This window comes from Lycorma delicatula, chromosome 1 (assembly GCF_047948215.1).
Source record: "Lycorma delicatula isolate Av1 chromosome 1, ASM4794821v1, whole genome shotgun sequence".
In the NCBI taxonomy this organism is placed as follows: Eukaryota; Metazoa; Arthropoda; class Insecta; order Hemiptera; family Fulgoridae; genus Lycorma; species Lycorma delicatula.
This window is the reverse complement of record NC_134455.1, coordinates 348,189,962-348,213,031: the sequence shown is the minus strand read 5'-3', so window position 1 is coordinate 348,213,031 and position 23,070 is coordinate 348,189,962. Positions and strand designations below refer to the sequence as shown.

Here is a 23,070-nt window from a genome sequence, read left to right as displayed (position 1 = left end):
ACTTCATTTAGAGTGTAATTGCAAAAAAAATAATAATTTTTAGTAAAAAATTTGGACTTATTTTATCCTCTTTGTTGGTAGTTACCTCATATATTTATAAGATTAACAAGTTGTATGGCAGTTATTTTAATATTATTTCATGCTCTTTTACATTAACTAATTAATATTTGTTATAATTTCATTTATTTTTCATTTTATAATTAATTATGTATTTTGTGGTGCTGCTCAGATCAAGGTTTTTACCAAAGCTTCTCTTAATATAACCAAGCAAATGGTAGAGCAGTTCATTTTTTATCCGTGGAGTAGCATATACACCCAGCCCTGACGTAATGTGTTTATACACATATATATATATATATATATATATGTGTATGTGTGTGTGTGTGTGTGTGTGTGTTTATACCGGTTGATATTTAAGTATGAAATTGTTTTATACTCCATATCGGAGAGGTATTTGGTGGCAGAAAGAAATGGGGTTCTACAAAGTTAAAAGAAATCTGCATTATCGTGGGGTTCTAATTTTTGTCCGCCATCTTGGATTCTACATAATTTAATCAGACTTAATTTTTTTAAATAGGAAGGTGGTGCACATGTGATACATGATTTCGATATAAAATTTTACAAGAAAAACAATGGTGAAATCGTTTTTCTTTCAATACCTTCGTTATCGAGTTATAAGCATTCAAATTTGCAATGACGGAAAAATCGTATTAACAATAAAACGGGGTAAAATGCGCTGCATGAACAATTTTAATGCATTTTACAGTCACAATGCATACAATAACGAACTTTAATAATTACCAACACAACAAATTAAATCAACAATTAAGAGTCTAGAAGACGATTTTTTACAGTACCGATTTCTTCAAATCTGTGTACTGTCTTGATCACAGCAGATTTACTAATTGGTTCTTCGTTTGGAAACCTATTAGTAAATAAATCATTTGCCTCATGTAAAGGCCGAACTTTGTCATCGTACCTGTACGTCATCAACGAAGTTATTCTTTCGGTTTCACTTAAAGAAGGCATTGTTATTTGAAGATTTAAGAAAACTAAATAAATGAACAAGGAAACTAATAATAAAACTATCACAAAAAAAAACAGATATGAACACCTTGGCCTAGAACTTAATTTTTACTAGCACTATCAAATTTTACCATTATAAGTGTTGAAGTAAAAAGGTGAAGTGAGGAGTTGCATTGTTTCAACGTAATACAACAAGCATTTTTGTGAATTAACAGCCGATTTACTCCACTAGATTTGTAATATATTTTTTTAGTAATTATTTCCAGCAGATTTGTTTCAATTACGATAAGTAACAAATATCAGCGGATATTAACACTCAGAGTTAATTTTTATTAAGAAAATAATATCAGTTGATATAGCCGTTTAATTTGTTGTGTTGTTAATTTATTAATAATTATTTTTTATCAATATTATAGCGCTGTTTACAGTTCGTTACTATATGCATTATGAATGTAAAATGCAATAAAATTGTTCATGCAGCGCATTTTACCCCGTTTTATTGTTAATACATTTTTCCGTCATTGCAAATTTGAATGCTTGTAAGTCGATAACGAAGGCATTAAAAGAAAAATGGTTTCACCATTGGTTTTTTTTATTGTAAAATTTTAAATTAAAATCATAAGTTGTATGTCCATCTTCCTATTTTAGAAAATTAAGTTTGATTTAATACGGCGGACAAAACTTAAAAACCCACTATAATGCAGATTTCTTTTAATTATGTAGAACCTCATTTTTCCTGCAGTCAAATACCGCTCAGATATGCAATATAAAACTTAAATGTCACTCAGTATAAATAAATAGAAAAACTTCAATTTATTTTTTCATTTTTGTAATTTAAAAAAAAAGTGTAAAGGAATAATTTTAATTCTTATCACGGAGATTAATGAATAATTATAAATGAATATTCTCTTTAGAGAATATAGAGAATTTAGGTGAAAGATTGCACCTATAAATAGAATGTAAAAAATAATAAAAGATTTCAACATACTTTTTCACCAAGATAAAAAAAAATTACTTTTTAATAGCGGTAATAAATTCATGATTATTAAAAATAAATTATTTAAATTTAGTAAGGAAAAAAATTATTTTACAACAGTGAAGTGTTGATTCAATAAAGACTTCCAACTTGTAAAATCGATTATATATTGCGTTTAGAACAACTTTATTTGTTTGACTTGAATATTAAAGCAGGGAAGTTAAGTAATGTACTTAAGTTTGCCTTTACCTTAAGATCAAAAACAGATATTTGTGTTTATCTTTTCAAAACCTCGATCCACTGTTACAATCTTCATGTCTATATTAATTCTATCAGGAAATTAATGTATACATACCTGATTGAAATAATAATAATAATTAGGTTATGTAAATTTTTTCACGTAAATTTAATGCTTCTTACTTAACTAACATAATTTTCGATGTTGTTCCACCCTCAAAATTGTAATGCTGTGCGTCCCTTTTCATCAGTTAACAAAATTAAATGACATCAATCATCCATATTCAGAACTCATTCTACTTATGAAAATTGGTTTATTGAGTTTGAAATATCAGCAAACGGTAACTGATGAAAAAACAAAAAAATTATTCGTATTATCTCATACCCTTGAATTAAATTTCCCAAATATAATATAATAATGAAATATATCATTTAATTAGTATAAGAATCTGACTTTAAATCTAAAGAATTAAAAAGGAAAAAAGGATTTTTTCCATTACTCCTTTTTCATGGGTTTGAATAATATCAAACACAAACAAAAAGTATCTTAGCTATATAAGGAACTTTAAACTTTAAATTAAGTTAAATAATTTATTTGTCGTTTTAGTAGTATTTGAGGTAAGGGACCTACCTACCTATAAGATCCAGTGTATGTGGGTCAAAAAACATCATTTCGGTCCGACATATAAAAGGTGAAGCCTTTTTTTAAAAGAACAGCCTAATCTGCAGCAACATGGATCTGTACCTAAGGAACAGATTGGTAAAATGCTATGTTTGGAGTATACTTTTGTACAATAATACATGGACACTGGGGTAAAAGGAAAAAAATAAAATCGAGGATTTTGTGTGTCTGGAAGAGAATGGAGAAGATAAATTGGGTGAATAGACTAAGTAACGTAGAAATATTAATAAGAATAAATGAAGATAGAACAATATTGGTGACTATCAGAATAAGGGAAGGAAACTAATTAGATCGGGCATAGAATTAGAGGAAAAGGAATAATAAACACAGACTTTGAAGGTGAAAAATGAAGAGGAAGGAAGAGGTTTAAATTAATAAATGACATAAAGGGGAATGAAGGTTTTGATGAGACGAAAAGAAAAGCGTGGGACAGAAACAGATGGAGAAAACATAGTCCCAGGGACCGACAGGCAGAACACCACATGATGATGACAGATTTTTACAAATATTAACTATGTCAAATTTCAACTTTCTGGTCATTAGGGTTTCGAAATATGAAGAAAACGTTATTTAGATGTAGTTCTGTGTAACACCTGCCCCTAAATCTGGTTGACTTAAAACTTTGAAATTTTAAATAACTTAATAAATACTTTCATCGTACTGAACCTCAATTTTCTGTGATCACTACACAAAATAAGTTAAATTCTCAAAATTCTCTCTTTCATTTGAATATGTCCAAAATTAAATACCATTAATGCCTCATATAAAATTAAGAACCATTTTCGAAGATTTAATGTTTAGCTAGTCCGGAAATATTAATAAAAATACATTCCAACACATGTACGTACACATCTTTCGAAAATTTATGTATTTATTGTGTTTTTCAGATTAAGTGGAGTCTTGAATTAGTGACATTTGCAAAATCTCCGATACCAAAAATCTCTATACTTTCTTTTTTAGTTATTTATTAATTTATTGCTGTTGCGATAAAGATATAACCGGAGAATTAAAATATGCAAATTCTTCAAAATTTACTTAAAATTTTAGTTAATTTTAATCAACTTATTACATTAATTAAAATCTTTTTTTCACGAATCGATTATTAACATTTTATTTATGTATCATCAATCTTTTATACCGGGTTATTGATAAAGGACTTCACAACTTTAAAAGCATGCCAAAATTTATTTAGATAACTTAAGATTCGGTTGAGGTCTTATTTCATACCAAAACAAATCAAGTTTTGACTGACGTAGTTCATTAGTACCGAATTCGCTTACCAGTGCTGTTAAAAACGTATACATTTATCGGTACAGAACGTGCTCACTGTATGTTTTGGTTTCAACATTTGCAGTCAGAAACTGCAGTTTAACGTAATTTTTGTAGAGTACGGCAGGGAGCCTTCTAGTAGGCATACAATTTACTGTTGGCACCAAACCTTCGTTCAGACAGGTTGTTCTGTTAAACATAAAAAATAATCAGGACGGTCACGGGTCTCTGAAGCTGCTGTAGCTTCAGGAACCTTTGTGTGGAGGAAGCTTTGCAAGTAGCCCGAAGAAACCCAACTCCTCCTGAGTCGTGTGAGACTGGCATTCCACAAACAAAGTTTCTCGGCTGCAGTTTTGTGCGGAAATGGTGGATAGAATTTCAGACGATACATTTTTAGATAATGTAAATTTTAGTGATGAGTCAACGTTTCAAATCTGCGGCAAGGTGAACACCCGTAACTGCCGAACATGGGATAGCGAAACCCTCATGAAACTTTACATTCATTCGTGATAGCTTTAAGGTCAATGTTTTTTGTTTCCTAAGCAAACGAGGACTATATACCCGTTCTTTTTATGGGAGGCAACCGTAATTAGTATTGTTTATATGTACATCCTTCAAAATTTACTACTTTCTCAGTTAGACGATGATGACCAAGATGGACGCCATTACTATCAGCAACACGGGGCACCACCTCACTACCCCCTGAGAAGGTCGAGATTTTCTTCATACACGATTTCTGGATCGGTGGTGGAAATCCAACTTCATGGCCACTTCGCTTCCCATATTTGAACCCGATGGATTTTTTCTTTTAGGATATCGTTAAATATCAGGTATACGTACCTCCTTTTCCTGCTGATCTCGTTGAGCGAAGATTTCGAATTAACGCCGTAGTTTCAGAGGTTACGCCCGACTTGCTGGCTACAGTCTGGAATGAAATCGACTTCAGATGGGATGGATGTCGCATTACAAATGGAAGCTATATGGAACCAAAGCGAATATTCAGGGACAAATTTTATGTGTTTTTCTATGAAATCAGACCTCAACAGAATCTGTAAGTTTTTTCAATAAATTGTTAAAGTTGTGAAGTTTTTTTTGAATCTCCCGTTATTTATAATTAAAAAATAATAAAATAGTAAGTAAGAATGCTTACCTTCAAATTGTTTAAACATAAATTCGGATGCTTTTGTTGGATAAGCATGAAAAAGATTCATATTGAACGTGATATCTTGTTGACTTAGAGGGTGACTTGTTGCCGGTGTCATAGGTATTGTAACCATTGGAGAACCGTAATAATACGCGGTTTGTGGTATTTGTTGCTGAAGAGGTGATTGATTTGTTGGAATCATTAGTGTTATAGGTGGTCGTGGTCGAGTATGAGGTGGAGGAGGTCTCGGAGGCGGTGATTCTGCTGGTGTCGGTAGCAGAGGAGGATGTTCCTCTTTTGTTGGTGTATCTGATTCTTCATCCATTTCATTCGATTATTTTATCGTATAAAACTAAAATTCATAACAATCGCGCAATGTATAATCCGTATATCACTAAACCGTATTTTTCATTTAACTTTAATTAACTCTCTTACACCGCTTACGTCACAAATAGAGTACACATAAATCTGAAACAAATAAAATACAAGTAAAAAAATTAGTGTAGCTATATATATTCGTAGTTTCATATATTAATAAAAAATAATAATATATTGTTAAGATTGATAAAAAATGCCAGTAAAGGGTTGTGTAAATATGTAAAATTTGTTAAATAGCCGTACCAATGATATCTTTCCACTCTTTTAAATAACAAAAATAAATGACATCAGTGACTTGTATTTAGAAGTCATTGTACATAATCAAATAAAAATCCGGTTATTCGAGTTTGAAAATTTCAAGTAAAATGATAACTGATGAAAACTTATCCTAAATATTGTAAACATAACATACTAAAGAAATTGAATCATCTAATTAGTACAAGAATATGACCTTTTTTAGTACAGAATAAACAAAAAAAAAAGAAAGGATTTTATGCATCCTTCCCTTTATAGGGGTTTGAATAAATAAAAAAATCATCAGTAAGTATTTAAGGTATCTAAAGTTCATTAAATTATGTAAAAAATAATTTGTTACCTACCATTTGAATGAATTAATGAATAAACCTTTATTTCTCTTGTCAGAATATGACATAAAAAGAATTGTACAGTATTTAAGTAGGAAGCATACCTGCAAAGGATAACCAGTGCGCAAGTATGAGCCACTGTATATAATATTTCTAAAAAGGGAATTTAAAAATAAAACTATTTTCTAAAATAAATTGTACCAATTAAAAGTTCTTACAAACAAAAACTTAATTGTTAAAGATTTAGATCAATTAAAATTAAAATTTATTATCTAGAAAAAAGACGAAGAATAAAAATAATTGAATATAATAACGCTATAACAATGAACACCTACAGCCATGTATTAAAATTCAACATTCTAGATTTAGTAACATCAAGAAGATACAAGAATATTAAGATGATGTATAAAAATTATTTATGTTGTACACTTTTATGCTTAGAGTATTGTATAAACTGTAGTAAATACAAAATGATACAAAATAATACAAAATGTTGAATAATCTTAGTATTAATATTATGACTATAATACGAGTATAAATTTGCCTTCTTTATTTTTGATTAGTTTCGTTATAGGATTTTATTTCTAAAAAACCAAAACCTTATTAAAATCGGATTAGAAAATTAATTATATATAATTTACACAGGATGGCAAAAACATGTTTAGTATAGTGATTATTGGTCATTATCATTATTTGTCATTTAGGCATATTGTAAAGGTGATACTGGATGGCCTCAGATATATGATGAATTAACGGTGTTAATCAATGGTGTTATAACGGTGTTTGTCGTTTTTTTAATGCATAAAACAGTTGACGTACAGCTATCTCATTGTTAAGGCGTTAAAGTTAAATTCCCGGAATAGGTCAGTTGTAAGTTAAAGTCTGGGCCAATTTAAGGCTGCTTTTATTAAGTGTTTTTAGAGCTTATACGGTTTATTAAAGTGCACGTTCCTTACCCCACCCCGTGAACGTATTCCATAATGCAATATTGATCGGGCGTACGCAAAATACAGAAGTCTAGCGATACTATTATTTTTACTTCCTTGTACGAAGTAAAGGAAGTATTATGATCGCGAAAAATTTCGATTTTTCAGATTTCAATGAAAATATCCATTTTGACCATCCCTAAACCCATTTTGACTAGTTTCGGCGTGACGTCCGTACGTACATATGTATCTCGTATAACTCAAAACGATTAGCCTGCAGGATGTTGAAATTTTTTATTTAGGACTGTTGTAACATCTAGTTATGCACCTCCCCTTTTGATTGCAATAGATTTGACCAAAAATGTCCAAAAACCCAAAAATCCAAAAAATTGAATTTTGAACTTTTTCTTAACTGTAGTAATAAGCTCTCATTGAGAGCTTTTCAACGATATATCATAAGTGCTACTTACTTTTATTGGTTTCAGTTATAGCCAAATAAAATTTTAATTAATGATATATTCCGATCTTACAAGGGGAAGGCATTTCTGTTCGAATTCGACTTCATTTCCTTTTTTTTTAAATTTAAATATATTGATTTATTAATAATTATAAACCTTTGATTGTAAAAAAGTTTTACAATAGATAATTCTATAATTACAATAAAAAGAAACACATGACAAAAAATTGGAAATTATTAGTGAAATAAAATTTTCTGTACTTTTAAAAATGTGTATATGTAATTTAATAGCCGTACAAGGAAGTCATGTGATGTCCCATCAGATTTTTTAGTTTACTAATTTGGTGTAATTTAAAGATTAACTGTTTAATTCTTTTGCACATATTGCTAATGTGAGCGTCCCATTTAAGGTGAAGCCCTATCCAAACGTCAAGGTATTTTATTTTATTTACGTTTTATAGTTTTGGACGCAGACATGAAGTAAAAGTTGACATTTGAGTAAAGCTTTTAAATAAATACATGGTCCATAGACCATGAGGGGCGAACCCTCACTCCCTACCCGCTTGACTGATTGTAAAATCGGTCCAACCGTTTGTTTGGCCGTAATCAAATTTCAGCGATGCCATTGAATTGTGATTACAAGAAACTTTGATTTAAAGGAATTGTTTTAAATTCTGTGTTTGATTTTACCATCTTTCTTCCATGAGGCTACGGAAATCTTAAAATTAATATCCCGTTGTATGATTGCCTTAAGGAAAATTTTGAATTAAATTACACGGTTTAATATAAAATATATTTAATGGTATTAAACTTATAGAGCAGAAAATCGGATACCGCCTATTTATTTGTCTATAGGAGCCCAAAACTTGTAATTATAAATTGTGTATTATAACCTATATATTATAATTTGGGGATTAATGGTTAAACCAGTTTAAATTTATTAAGCAAAATTTATTAAATTATTATTTTTTATATTACTGTACCCTATTGTTGGATCAGCTCCAAAATTTAACAACATTTATAACTTATGTACATAATTTTTTCCTGAGTTTCACATGCAACTTTTCACATTGTAAACATATAACAAAAGTTTTAAAATAATTAAGCTAATTATATCTTCACCTTTAAGCTCTATGAACTTCTATAAATCCATATAATTCTATCCTGGATCGAATTTCAAAGTTCTACGCTGTCCCAAAAAAAATATAAAATTTATTTAAATGTTCATGCAGTCCAGAGATATTTATCAAAATACAAGCTAATTTATCTTTCTATCTTTTTTCTGTTTAGCCTTCGGTAATCACTTTTCAGATAATACTTCAGAGGTTGATATGTATGAGTGTAAATGAAGTGTAGTCTTGTACAGTCTCAGTTCGACCATTAATTGAAACCCAACCACCAAAGAACACTGGTATCCATGATCTAGTATTCAAATCCGTGTAAAATTAACTGACTTTACTAGGAGTTGAGCGAGGCTAATTTATCTACGTACTTTTACATGCAATTATCTTTCTATGGATTATTTTCATTTTTTTTGTATTTTTCGGTTAGAAGGGGTCTTGAAACGTCTAGATTTACAAAAAAACACTCCCAAAATTTTGACTGATAACGATATTTTCCGTTATTTAGCAACTACATAGTTACTTCCAGGAAGTAAAAATTGTAACATTAATTTGATCCCACAATTTTATTAATAGTATGTTAAGTTTAAAAAATTGATAATATCAATTGTTAGTACTTAAAAATTAAAGAGGTTTACATTAAAAAATATCTTTTTAGATTAGTAATAAAATATTTCAATGTAAATTACAAAATGTACGATTAAATATGAAACTCAATATCTGATAAATGGCTTTCTCTCGTTTCTGTTTCAAATATTAATGTATGAAGAAATCTATGCAACATGTAAAACATTATTCTGCAATAACAGCAACAATTTGAATATCCGTCATAAGATCGCTTGTGGGTCATCGGCTTATTTAATTGCCGACTAAACATATATGCTCCACATATGATTATATTTGGTTATTTGATAATCATATTTGGTTATTCCTTCCCAAAGCCTCAAAGAAAAAAGGCAAGAGGTGTTAGATCATTCGATCTAGATGGCGAATTAACGTTTCTGTTTTGTGAAATATTTTTCCCTAGGATTTTTTGCACGTAGTAATCCATTCATTTAACGGCTCGTTATGGCTTCCTGCTATAAATAAACATACCCGTTCATTTTGTGTAACGTAATGCACGGGAAATCAGTTACCATTATGACATAATACTTCGTGTCGATCATAATTAGAGAGTCTTCATGGTTTTCAAAAAAATACTGTCCGATTATAATAACGATTCTAAAACCGTTCCAGTCATTCACTGTTAATAGGTTCATCACCAGACAATTTTTCTTGGGTGAGCCCCACTCATAGCAGTTGCTTTTTCATGAACCCATCCGGTTGGAAATGGGCCTTGACACTAAGGATAATTTTTTAAAAAATAACTGTTTCTTCCAGTATTTTCAACTCGCAAAACGTACTCACGACGTTGAGCATGGTCCACTTTTGGTAAGTATATAGTCCAAGATCTTTATTTAAAACGTTTGAGTCTGATTTTCTCGACGTCTTTCAGTTGACAGGCCTGGGTTTTCAGAAACACATTCATCAATCGCAGAAATATTTTCTGACTGAGATATGCGGCTCGCTCCTGTAATCCAGATACTTTGAAAGTCGGATGTTGAGGACGGTGTGAGCACGATGTCCTGTGACAGGGTGACTCATGTTGAATAAATGTCCGCACTAAGCTTGCGATCAACAGTAAGGCCTTGAGGAGCCACAGACGTATAGGTTAGCTAAGGAAGAGTGAACAGATCCAAGGTGGAACTCAGCAGGCAAACGTTCCCGTGGTGAGCAACTGTAGGATAGCGTCCGAGAGTGTGAGCTTTGTCGCATCCTATCCAGTACAATCAAACCAGTGTTTAAACATTTTATGGCTTAATCGACGAAAGGTAGATGGCCCTACATACTGACACCCTGACCTTCAGAAATGGCTAAACCGAAAGCACTGGGAACTGGGGTACGAGTCATCCCGATACCGATCACGGCTTTCAAGGCGTAGCTGTGCGCGCGGAATGCGAGACCCTCCGCGGAATGTTATTTTAGTGGGTAACAGGATACCACAGAATACACGGTGTCCGTGACTATCGCTTCCTACAGCATAGGGAAGTATACCTGAGAGAATTCGGCGTCGTTATGCCAGAGAACATCGTTGGACTGTGCTGTAGAACGATCGGGCACGCCGTGTCCACGATATTGATTAAGAACCCAACGAAGATCACGGAAAAAGACCAGGGGCGAATAATTCCCTTTGAGTCTCCCTTAGGGCTATGTTCATATTAATCAAGTCCGGTCCCAAGCTCGAGATAATAAAACCGCAGAACCCTGATCGGTTTGAGTCGTGTGGCCAGCAATGGGGGTGTGGAGGACAAAATACACATTAGGTGGTGGAATAATACCGTAAGGTCGGCCCGATATTTTATGATCTAGAAAGGGAGGGATTTTAGTGGATAGATCCAGAAGGGCGAGTCTCACACTACCACGGGGTTCGAGACCACATAGTGGCTATAAAATGTTTTCCGGGAAAAAAAGTATTTTTTCAAGCTAATCTGGCACTATACTGACGGATTTTCATCTTTACATCAGTTACCTTGGTCAGTTTTATCACATTTATTAATTAATTTAACAATTACTGTATGAGATTGTTCATTACAATCGAAATGATCAGGAAACTTTAGAAAAGACTCCTCAAAATATGAATCATATTTTATGCATAGTTTTCTTCAGCTGTTGAAAAATATTTTTTTCTTGTTGTCAGTCATTGGGCCGGTTTGATGCAGCTCTCCAAGATTCCCTATCTAGTGGTAGTCGTTTCATTTCGGTATACCCCCTACATCCTACATCCCTAACAATTTGGTTTACATATTCCAAACGTGGCCTGCCTACACAATTTTTTTCTTCTACCTGTCCCTACAATATTAAAGTGACTATTCCAGGATGCCTTAATATGTGGCCTATAAGTCTGTCTCTTCTTTTAACTATATTTTTCCAAATGCTTCTTTCTTCATCTATTTGCCGCAACACCTCTTCATTTGTCACTTTATCCACCCGTCTGATTTTTAACATTCTCTTATAGCACCGCATTTCAAAAGCTTCTAATCTTTTCTTCTCAGATACTCCGATCGTCCAAGTTTCACTTCCATATAAAGCGACGCTCCAAACATATACTTTAAAAAATCTTTTCCTGGCATTTAAATTAATTTTTGATGTAAACAAATTATATTTCTTACTGAAGGCTCGTTTCGCCTGTGCTATTCGGCATTTTATATCGCACCTGTTACGTCCATCTTTAGTAATTCTACTTCCCAAATAACAAAATTCTTCTACCTCCATAATCTTTTCTCCTCCTATTTTCACATTCAGTGGTCCATCTTTGTTATTTCTACTATACATTTCATTACTTTCGTTTGAATATATTTTTCGTTGAAAAATATATCGTTTAGTTTTATTAAATTATATTGTTTTTACTTAACCGTCGTTAACAAATAATATATTTATGTGTGATTACTGATAAATATCGCTAAATTAAAGATTTTAATTTTTGAATAATCGCTGAAGTTTTTTTTAATTCGCTGAATTAATATCGCTTATTCTAAATAAATAATCTTTTATTTTGTAAATTAAAAAAAGGAGGAGAGGTAAAATAGGAAATATGGATCGACTTTAGGTAATGTGCATGTTTCCAGTTATGGCGTTTTATTTTGTTTACTTGTATAATTTAAAGCAGTTCTTGTTAGCGTGCGTTTTTTTTATCTTAATCATGAATTTCTTATTATTAAAGAAGATGAAGAAGAATTAATAGAATTTTTAATTCATCATTGCGCCATTCCATCGAGACAGAAGTACCAGATTAATAATAATTTAATACCATTTACTACCTAAGAATAGTAAGCGTTGTGAATGAATTTTAAAAGTAAGACTTGATCGATAATAATTAAGGTCTGACGACAGGTCATGAATTCATAATTTTTCTCTGTGTAAAGCATATTATAAACAAGATATGATATCTTGGAGGGGGGAGTTCATCTGTTATTTTTAGATTTAAGAAAGGTTTCGTGTTCAGCTAATGAGAAAGGGCTTTATATGATTTCGTTAGCTTTTAATACCAATTTTTTTCTTTCGATATGACCTCTAAAGATCATATTTATATAGCTCAGACTTCTTTTTTTTTAAAAACTGTTCATTTTTCGTTTCACCTCGTCAGTTAATTTACGATATTCCTTTTCTTCTGCTCTTCAGGAAATTCAGATTCATCTATCCTTTTTCTGAAAGTTTAATATCAGAATTTTGCTTTACAATTTATTGAGTATTTTAAAATCCTTTTCTGCTTCTGTAAAACAGCTTATTATTGGTTTTCTTTTTATAAAAAAATTAAAAATTTGTTTAATTAATCTACTCTCATTCTTTCTACTCAGGTGTCAATAATATTTTAATTTCTCTTCCTTATCATTTTTTTCACATTCTTTATAAATTTCCTCTTGTTTTTTTTTTTTAAATTTATAAATATTGTTTTCATATTTTTAACCGGGGATTGGTATTACTTTCTTGGTATCATAGCTTTAGAGTTATGCTGCAAGAAGGAACGTATGGCAATCAGTCAAAAAATGGGATATGGGTTTTTTTTTCATTTCTCGACATTTCATGTCCCAGGGACTTCAAAAAACAAAAAATTGGGGTGTAAGTTTTTACCCCACGTACATAAGTGGGTTACAAACGTATCCAGATATGTTGGTGTGTTTCTAGCTTAATAAGTTTTGATTGGATAAACCAATTTTGATGAATTTTTGCACAGAGACTCGTGTATGTGGTAGTAGTAAAAAGTACATTTTTTTGTTAAAATTTTAGGATCGCTATCATCTTCAGGGGATGGGGTTGTTAGTTCCTTTGGGGTCAATTTTCTCAAAATTCTGGTAACATAATCCTACTTTATATTAAGCTCAGTACATGCGTACTGCTTATCTTAATATTTAAATAAATTTTGCCCCCAAATTCTTCCACTTCCGCAAAAACTGAATAAAGCTATCTTTTTATTTATAGCATATTTTTTACCGGAATTTTTTTTATATCTTTCTAAGCATAGTAATAGTGTGTAAGTGCTTCCGGCTTGCCAGGCCTGACGTAGCTGCAAACGTAGTGCAATTTAAGTGGAAATGTACCGGTAAACATGTACCCTGGAACTGACTTAGATCGACCACTCCTCAGACATGTGGTTAATTAAAATCCAACCACCAAAGAACACCGGTATAGTCTAGCATAGTATAAAAGCAATTTCTTTTACAAGGACTCAAACCTTCGAATTCTCGAACCAAAACTTCTGGACTTCGATAATTAGCTGATTTAGCGATGACGAATTTAACCAATAGAATAACCCGGCGAGTTACTTTTATTTATACACACCTTTTGCAAAATAATATGCTACTTTTTTCTTATTTACTCTAGATTTCATCCCTATTTTTTCTAAGACATTTGGTGTTATAATCCTTCATAGATATTTAATCTTTTAACTGTGTTTTGTTTCTTTTGAGTCTAATTCTTTTAATTTTATTATTGTTATTTTAAAACACCAGTTTTTTTTTGTAAGAAAAGATTTAAGCCTGATTTTATTTACGCGTTTTTCAAATTTTTGAATTTTGTTTTTCGTTTCATCTATATTTTTCTTCAGCTAGGATAACTAAATCGTCTGCATTTGCTAAATGTTCACATTCAGAAATTTAAGTTTTGTCCTATTTTGATATTTTCATAAATTTTAAAATGTTGAAGTTATTTATTCCATTCTCTCACAGTCTGTTTTATAGATAATCAATTTATTTAAAATAAAATTTAAAAAATTTGTTTTACATATATATTTTTAATCTGTCGATGAATTAAAAAAAAAAAAACAAAAGAAACTGAATGTTCAGCTTTGCGTTCAAAGTAAACATAAATGTGTTTAAATAATTTCGTAATACCTTCTGAACTGTAAATTATTTTATAATTATTTGTTAATATTTAGTTTATTCATGTGATTTCCTTAACATTATTTCATCAACCATTAATATCCTTAATAATTAATGGATTTTACATCTATTTTTTTTAAATTTATAATTAATTGTGCATTTAGTAACTGCTCCGATGAAGGCTTTACTATAATTTCCCTTGATCCATCCAGGTAAATTTTGGTGGCAATTCCTTTATTTAATTCCTAGAGTAGTATATATATGTATCCATTCCTATATGTTAAATGTATTATTAATTTTAGTAGATTTTTCTGTTAAATCCGAGTCTAAAAAGTTGTGTGACATATGGAACAGATTGATGGATGTCGGATTGAAATTTCCACCCCCCACGATGGAAATTGGTTATTGGTGACAGTTCTGTAAACTAATTCACTATGATGAAGTGCGGATTTAAGACACCTCGGAGTAAAATAAAGTTTGAAAAACAAGATATCTGATGTAACTGAGAAAGGAGGAGAACTTTTAAATTCAATTGTATCGCTATTTACGGTGGATGAATCCAAAACGATTTATCTCTAATATCATCATAATTAAATCTCTGTTTATTATATTTTAATATATACTTGTATGTTCCTGAAAAAGTTTTCTAAAATTATATTACTTATTCTTATGTACAATTTTGTATAGTATTCTTGCCACATAATATTTTATAAGATGTTCCTTTATTTACTACAGAATGACTTGGATATTTTATGATAACGATTCGTTTTGTAAATGGTTAATAACAAAAGAACATTACAGTTACACTTGTATAACACATTACAGGAAAGGATATGATTATAGTTTATTCTGAAGTACTGGTACAGAGAACATGTTTGCACCTTTTTCTGTACACAATAAAACAAAACTTATGATGATGACACTAACCTGAATAAAAGATTAAAATTATAAATAGTTTTAACTTTTAAGCTTCACTGTTACCATATTTTCTGAAGATATATGGACTTACTGAACTGAAGAAAGGGTACTTTCCACATTTCTTCAACACTCATGAAAATCAAAATTACATTGGACCTAATCCAGAAGTTAATTATTGTAGTGCAGATACTATGAAACCAAAAGCTAGAGAAGATTTCTTGAAGTGACAAGCCAATGATTTGATGAAGGTTACGTGTTTCTGACTTTAAGAAAGAGATTGAAAAATATTGTAACTTTGATGTAGATATCTTGAGAAGTGGTTGTGTGATTGTTCTTGGAAACTGCAAACATCAGTCTGTTTCAGTATATCAGCATCAGTAGTTTGTATGGTTATTTATAGAGCAAAATATCTTGAGGAAAAACTAAAGTTATTGTACAACCACATAGAAAAAAAAATTACCGTAAATAATTAGTCAGTTTGCTTAACACATTTATTGGACTAAATGGAGGAAAAGTTATGATATGTACTGGTAAGGCCGATGGGTTTAACCCACTGGGTTGGTCTAGTGGTGAATACATTATCCCAAATCAGTTGATTTGGAAGTCAAATCAACTGAGCAATCAATCAAGTTTTTAGCATTCAAGGCCTAGTAAAGTCAGTTATTTTTACATGAATTTCAATGTAAATGGCTTCTTGCATATAAGAAAACAAAAGAAACTGATAAGGCTAAGATTGTAAAACTACTTTACCTTAGGGGTGCGTTCTTCGGCAGAAGAAACAAGCAAGCACATAGAAAATAATAGGTATGAAATTGAGATACATAGATGTATGCATTTTATAACCTATGGCTTAATATTATGATTATTAACCTGTTAGTCATCTAGAGAAGATTTATAATCCTAGGAGTTAGGAGTTATAATTCTGAATGGTTTGGCATAGTTAATGTAAAATACTTCCTCTGAAAAGATTATATCACTCGGTTCTTAACAGCTAAAGGAGCAAAATTGTTGTTTCCTTTATGTAGCAAATGTACAATAAAAAATAATAGTGCTAGATGTTTTCAACCAGATACCAGTAGGGAGTTCACAGGAACTTGGAAAACTACAGAGATTAACAAGTCTTTAGAGAAAGGTTACAAAATATTAGAAGTGTATGAGGTTTTGTTATTTGAAAAAAATCAGACCACTTGTTCAAAGGATACTAAAGAGGCTTCATGATAGTTAAACTTGAAACCTCACTATGGCAGAACAACTACAAGACAACACTGAGGAGTAGTACGCTGCAGATATCAAAGAGAGATTGGGAATAGAACTAGATATTGATAAAATTTAACCTAATCCCAGTAAGTATGCTGTGTCAAAGGTTTGTTTGAATAATTTATGGGGAAAGTTTGGACAATGATTAAGTAAGAATCAAACCAAATATCTGTGTAATGCAGTGGAATTTCATAATATACTTTTAGATGTTCGACTGAACAAAACAAACTTGACATTATTAAATGATGATATAGTACAGATAATATACAATCTGAAAGATCATTTCACAGAAGGCCCAAAAACTACTAATGTGTTAGTAGCTGCATTTACTACAGCTAATGCAAGACTAAAATTATCTGATATGTTAGATAGACTTTTTTTTAACCTCCAGGACTGCCATTAGTTATTCCTATAGCTTCAGAGAATGAGATGAATGACAAGTAGCATCTGAAAATCCCATACCTGACTGGGATTCGAACCTTGGACCTGCAGATGAAAGGCTGAGATGCTACCACTCGTGCCACGGAGGCCGGCATCTTAGATAGACTTGGTGAGAATATAGTGTACTAATGTATAGATTCATTTACACATGTGTAAATATATATATATATAGTGATGAAGGTGAAAATACAATATAGACCGGATATATGCTTGGCGAATGGACAAATGAATTAGGTGACGATTATGTAACTGAATTTGTTTCAACGGGTCCTAAGAGTTATGCTTATGTAACTTTAAGAGGCAAATGCATGACTAGATGAAAGGGTTTACTTTGAACTGTACAAATTCAAATGTGTTTGATATAAATGTTATGCACAGAATGGTTGAAAGGGAAACTGAATCTGTAACTGTAACTGTAACTGAAAATGTAACAAGAGAAGTAATGGCTAAATATTTTGTAAATAAAAATATTGCAAAGTTTGCAATATTTTGATTATGATAACACGATGACACTAGAAGAGAAAGATGAACAGTTGATACCTTACCTTGGGGATACTAAATTGAATATTCGTGGTTTAAGAAAAGATTTTAATGCACTGTGGTCCAGATTGAGTTTATCTGCGTAGGTGTATTTATGTTATGGTTAGACATTTTTAATGAACTTTGGTTCGTTAAAACCAAAGTGGAAATAATTTGAAGAGAAATAAAAGTCAGAATTATTTTAATAGAGTAATATTAAGTAATAATTTTAAGAGATCTTGTGGAAATTATTTTCTACTTAAAACTCTCTCTAGTTGTTTCAAATCATCGTCCTTACTTATTGTGTGTATGTGTGTGCGTGTGTGTGTGCGTGTGCGCGCGTGTGTGTGTGTGTGTGTGTGTGCGTGTGTGCGTGTGTTCGGGGGATATCGGAAAGGAATTGTTCACTTGTGTTGCCGTCCGGTCTACGATTGATTTCAACCAAATTGATCGATAGGAAAGGTGTCGTCTTCCATCACAACACCGCCACGCATATTTTGTGACCCGTCGAAAATTGATGGTTTGGTCGGAAAGTTTTGACCCATCCATCGTGTTTTTGTGGCTCTGCATTACTCCCCTAACGGTATAAAACTGGCTTCAAAAGAGATCTGTGGAATTAGTTTTTTTTTCCAGAAAATACTGAAGTTCTACAGTGATGGGATTATGATTTTATATCAAAAATGGCAAAGGGTGATAATTCTAAACGGCACAAATTTTGTCTTTGGATTAATAAATTTTATTTGAAATATTAAAAAAAAACTTGTTTTTCTTTTCTATTTACGAAGAAATTTTTTCTCCACCCCTTTACGTAACCTACACACATACATACATATAAACATACAACGTGATTCACGTAGAATGTAAAAAATTTCTGGACATGCACTGATGAAAACCTTCCATGGGTTAAATGAATCCTAAAGAAATGTTTGGAGTTTAAGTTAAGGGTAAAATTTTTATGGTTTCATTCATATCGTGACGCAAAATACAGCTTGTTTTTTTAGGTATAATGTACAATAACTTGGTTAAACTACCATTAGAAACAAATTAATTTTACAGTAGAATTACCAGAGAATTTTAGTTATGAGGAAATCAATTTAATACCGTCGACTGAATACGGAAAAGAGTTTAAGAAACTGGTCGTTTATTTAAAACAGAGCAAGCCGAAATGTGGCATAAAAATACTGTATTACAATTTTAAATCAAAACAAGAACTATTTTAATATTGGAAAATATTTAGAGTCGAAAACAAATTATCCAACCATTTCAAAACCCATATTTATATGCAAGTTTTCCTTATTTTCACTTGTAGAACATGTGAAATTATTCTACTTTACAGAGAATCAAATCTTCATGAAAAGTCAACAGTTTATTGACTGTAAAGAAAATAAACTTATAAGAACATGAATTAGGGCTCACGTAAAGACATCACGGCAGTTTTGAAATAAACAGTTAAAGAACGCTAGCCTACCCAACATCGCGTGATATCTGTTCATTATTGTATATAAATTATATCGTATTTTTCCAACGTTCTGAAATCTAACGAACTAGAATTAATGAATTTTCTTTAACTTCTACTTCTTTATAAAAAGTGTTTAAATAACTATTAGTTTTTTTGTTTTTATTTTAATAATATTAATAAAAAAATTTATATATATTTACCCACTGAATAGTGAGGTAATTAACGTATACCAACAAGGGAGTTGAACTGGAAATTTCTGGTTCGATTCCCAATATACTGTAGTGATTTAATATATTTTTAATTGTGTTTTATTTGTATCTCATTGTTATTCACCTAGTAGCCTCATCATGTTGTTCTTAACAAATATAAAATAATTTCTTAATTTCATTATTTGTAAAAAAATAAATAATAATAATAAAAGAGCTTAATTCATGCTGGCATTAATCTTCTTTTTTTTGGCATTCATAAATGTTTACGAAAAACTGTTCATAATAATAAAGAAATGAAATGTTTTAAATAAAAAAAGATACAACCAGCACAAGAATTTCTGTTCTGTTTTTTCGTTAAAAAACAAACGAAAAAACAGAACAGAAATTAATATTTATAATTAATTTTTAATTAATTAATTATAAATATTAGATGTGAAAAAGAAATTAACCAAAAATTGAACCTAACAAATTAAATAAATACTTTAAAAATGTAGGCGAAAATTATGCAAATGCGATACTGAAAAATCTGATGTGGACACCATATGACTTCCTTGTACGCTATTAAATTATATATACACATTTTTGAAAGTACTTAAAATTTTATTTCATTAACTTCTGATTTTTTTTCATATTTTTTTTATTGTTATTGAATTATTTATCGTAATTTTTTTTACAATCTGAGGGTTATATAATAAAGCAATATATTTAAATTTAAAAAAAAAGGTTAAAAAAAGGGAGGTGAAATCGGATTCGAACCGATGTGTTTTCCTCTTACAAGATCCAAATATTTCGTTAATTAAAATTTTATTTGGCTACAACTCTGGAACCAAAGAAAATAAGTACCACTTATGACATATCGTTAAAATCTCTCAACGAGGGCTGATTACTGCAGTTAAGAAAAAATCCAAATTTTTTGGATTTCACGTCTCGCGTGACTAGTCAAAACTAGTCAAAATGGATTCAGAAATGGTCAAAATGGATATTTCAGTTGAAATCTGAAAAAAAAAATGTTTCGCGATCACAATATTTCCTTTACTTCGTACAAGGAAGTAAAAATACAAATAACTTAAATCAACCTCTTCGTTAACCCCGTACCCTCTATTAATAGCCTGTTTCTTAACCCAACAAATATTACTGAAATATTAAAAGTAAAAAAAATTTCATAATTCATCACCTGGAATCGAAACTTTCATGCTACTTACTTAAAAGAAAATAAATAACTACATAGTAAAACCACTTTAACACATAATAAATAGATGTTTTATTGAAGGATATTTCCCTAGTAAATTTAAAATAGCCAAAATAATCGCAATACGTAAATCGGGGGATAAAAAAAAATCTGGCAAATTACAGACCGAAAAGTCTCTTAAGTAACATTTTCAGTAAGTAATTGAAGCAGTCAATTTAAGTAATTGAAAAAAAAAATATTAAAAAATCGAATAATAAAGTTTCTTGACAATAATAATAATCAGTACGGCTTTTAATCCGGAAAATCAAAATGATGCGGTTTTATTATAATAATTAACAGGTTTAATAAAAACAATAAGACTACAAGAATATTTTTCGATTTAGCTATGGAATTTAACATAATTCCTCACAAAATTTTAGCAGAAAATATTGATTTATTTAAAGATGTAATCATTTATTTTTTTGGCGTCACAGTAATTTGGAAAATTCACTAATAAATTATAAGTATAATGTAAGATTGACATACAAATAGCGTGGTATCCGTATCACGAAAATCGGTGTAACTATTCTAGAATTATGAAGCCACAAAACAGAAACAAAACGTATCATTCAGTAATGCATAACACATCTCTTTGCGTAGTTGGTAGGTAATACTATAAAATTTGACCTCGTTCTATGTTTTTATAAATATCTACGTCTCTATTCTATAAATATTTTTTCGAGTGGTACTCACAGGTATATCTATCATTTGTCCTTATACTCTTATTTACAGGTATCGAATTTTATTTATTATAATTTTTTTTCACTTTCAACGTTAGTTCATTTTACAAATTCATATTATAAAAAAAGAAAATAATATAGTAAAATTAATTTTTAAATTTGTATTAAATGAAATTTTACTAAACAGTAGATTTATTTTTACAGAAAACTACCATTACAATATCAATATTATTATGGTATTTAAATTTTAAAAAGACGGCTGTGGATTTTTTCGTTTTACTTTGCCATTTAGACAGCGCTAAAGCAGAACGATAGCTCTAGCAGGATAAGGTATTGTAATCAGCCCAATGTGGTTTTCTCTGCATCTTTACGTTTTTACACCTAAGCACCCAAAAGAACCGATTGGAAATTTTCGGGATATTAATGTTCGTACGTACGAATGTGTCATTTTCGTACGTAGGGTGTTGGCCTCTAAATCACCTTTATCTCCAGAACTATTGGACCGATTTTGACCAAATTTGATCAGATTACTTTTATGTATGGGACATTGATGCCGTTAAACTTTCAACGTAAAACGTCAAGAGGGTAAAGGAAGGTCACCCTCAGTATCTCGAGATTTCGCATAATTAAGGTCACATTTTTCTTAGCCACATTTGTTAACGATTAAAACTTAACCATATTTGAAAAAAGAAAGTTTTACAAAATCGCACCCCCCACGCCAAAAAATTATGTTGTAGTCGTCTTTTATGTTGTGACGTCACAGGTGAGCGGTAAAATTAAATAAATTAGTAATATTTAAAGTGTAAAAAAGTCTGGCCGGTTCTCAACCTTGATCGCCCGGTCGATTCGGTACCTTCGGTAAATTCGGTAAATTTTGAAACTAAGAAGCTCAACAAAATAAAACAATAACCAAAATGTTTAATTTTATTTTTTCCAGGTTTTATATTCCAGATTATTCAATGTTTGCGACTAACTATCTAGATGGCAGAGCACATGGAGGTTTTGTGATATTAATCAGGAATGGGTTAAGACATACTCAGTTCCCACTATTTTGCCCCAATGACATCCAAAATTGAAATATTGAACTGGCTTGGGCTCCTACGATTTTCAGCAATTTACTGTCCCATTTAATGTTATCTTTGGATTGGAACCAGCTTATTGACGTTTAATTGCGATTAAGACTTCTGATGTAATGAATTTCTGTTTAGCTATGGAAGTTTCCTTTTTCTACACTGATATGAGGAATAACTTTGATTCTACATCCAACTGACTACTCGCTCACCTGTAGTGTTGTCTCTAAGTAAAATGTTTATAAATAAGGGGAATTCATAACAATAGGACCGAATGAGATTGTTACCAGAGCTGAGTGGAAAGGTTACCTGCGACTTTTCTATTAAACACCGCAATCGATGTAGATGGTACGATCCAACGTTTGACCTCAATCATGCAGGAGGTGGCATGGAGCTTGACACTTGAGGAGATAGAAGGCACAGACTACCCTAGCGTAGTAATGTAACTTATTACTAAGTTATTACTGTTGTGTTGCTAAATACTCGTTATGTATTGTAGAAAAGTAATGTAAAATATTAGAGGCGGTATTTCACGATGAGTATTTCTGGGTACTTTCCATTAATGTTATTATTC

At 30.9% G+C, this 23,070-nt stretch overlaps 2 protein-coding genes across 6 annotated transcripts in view; one reads left to right on the top strand and one right to left on the bottom strand.

Moving 5' to 3' along the window:
- The window catches only part of LOC142334444 (uncharacterized), a 593,558-nt gene that overhangs the window by 263,740 nt on the left and 306,748 nt on the right, over positions 1 to 23,070 (top strand). The window lies entirely within an intron of this gene.
- Positions 1 to 23,070, bottom strand: part of LOC142334445 (potassium channel subfamily K member 18) — a 385,818-nt gene that overhangs the window by 305,437 nt on the left and 57,311 nt on the right. Inside the window, exon 2 of the mRNA XM_075382449.1 lies at positions 5,341 to 5,802. Coding sequence (XP_075238564.1) covers positions 5,341 to 5,659 — 319 coding nt within the window. The 5' untranslated portion in view covers positions 5,660 to 5,802. The remainder of the gene's footprint in view (positions 1 to 5,340; positions 5,803 to 23,070) is intronic.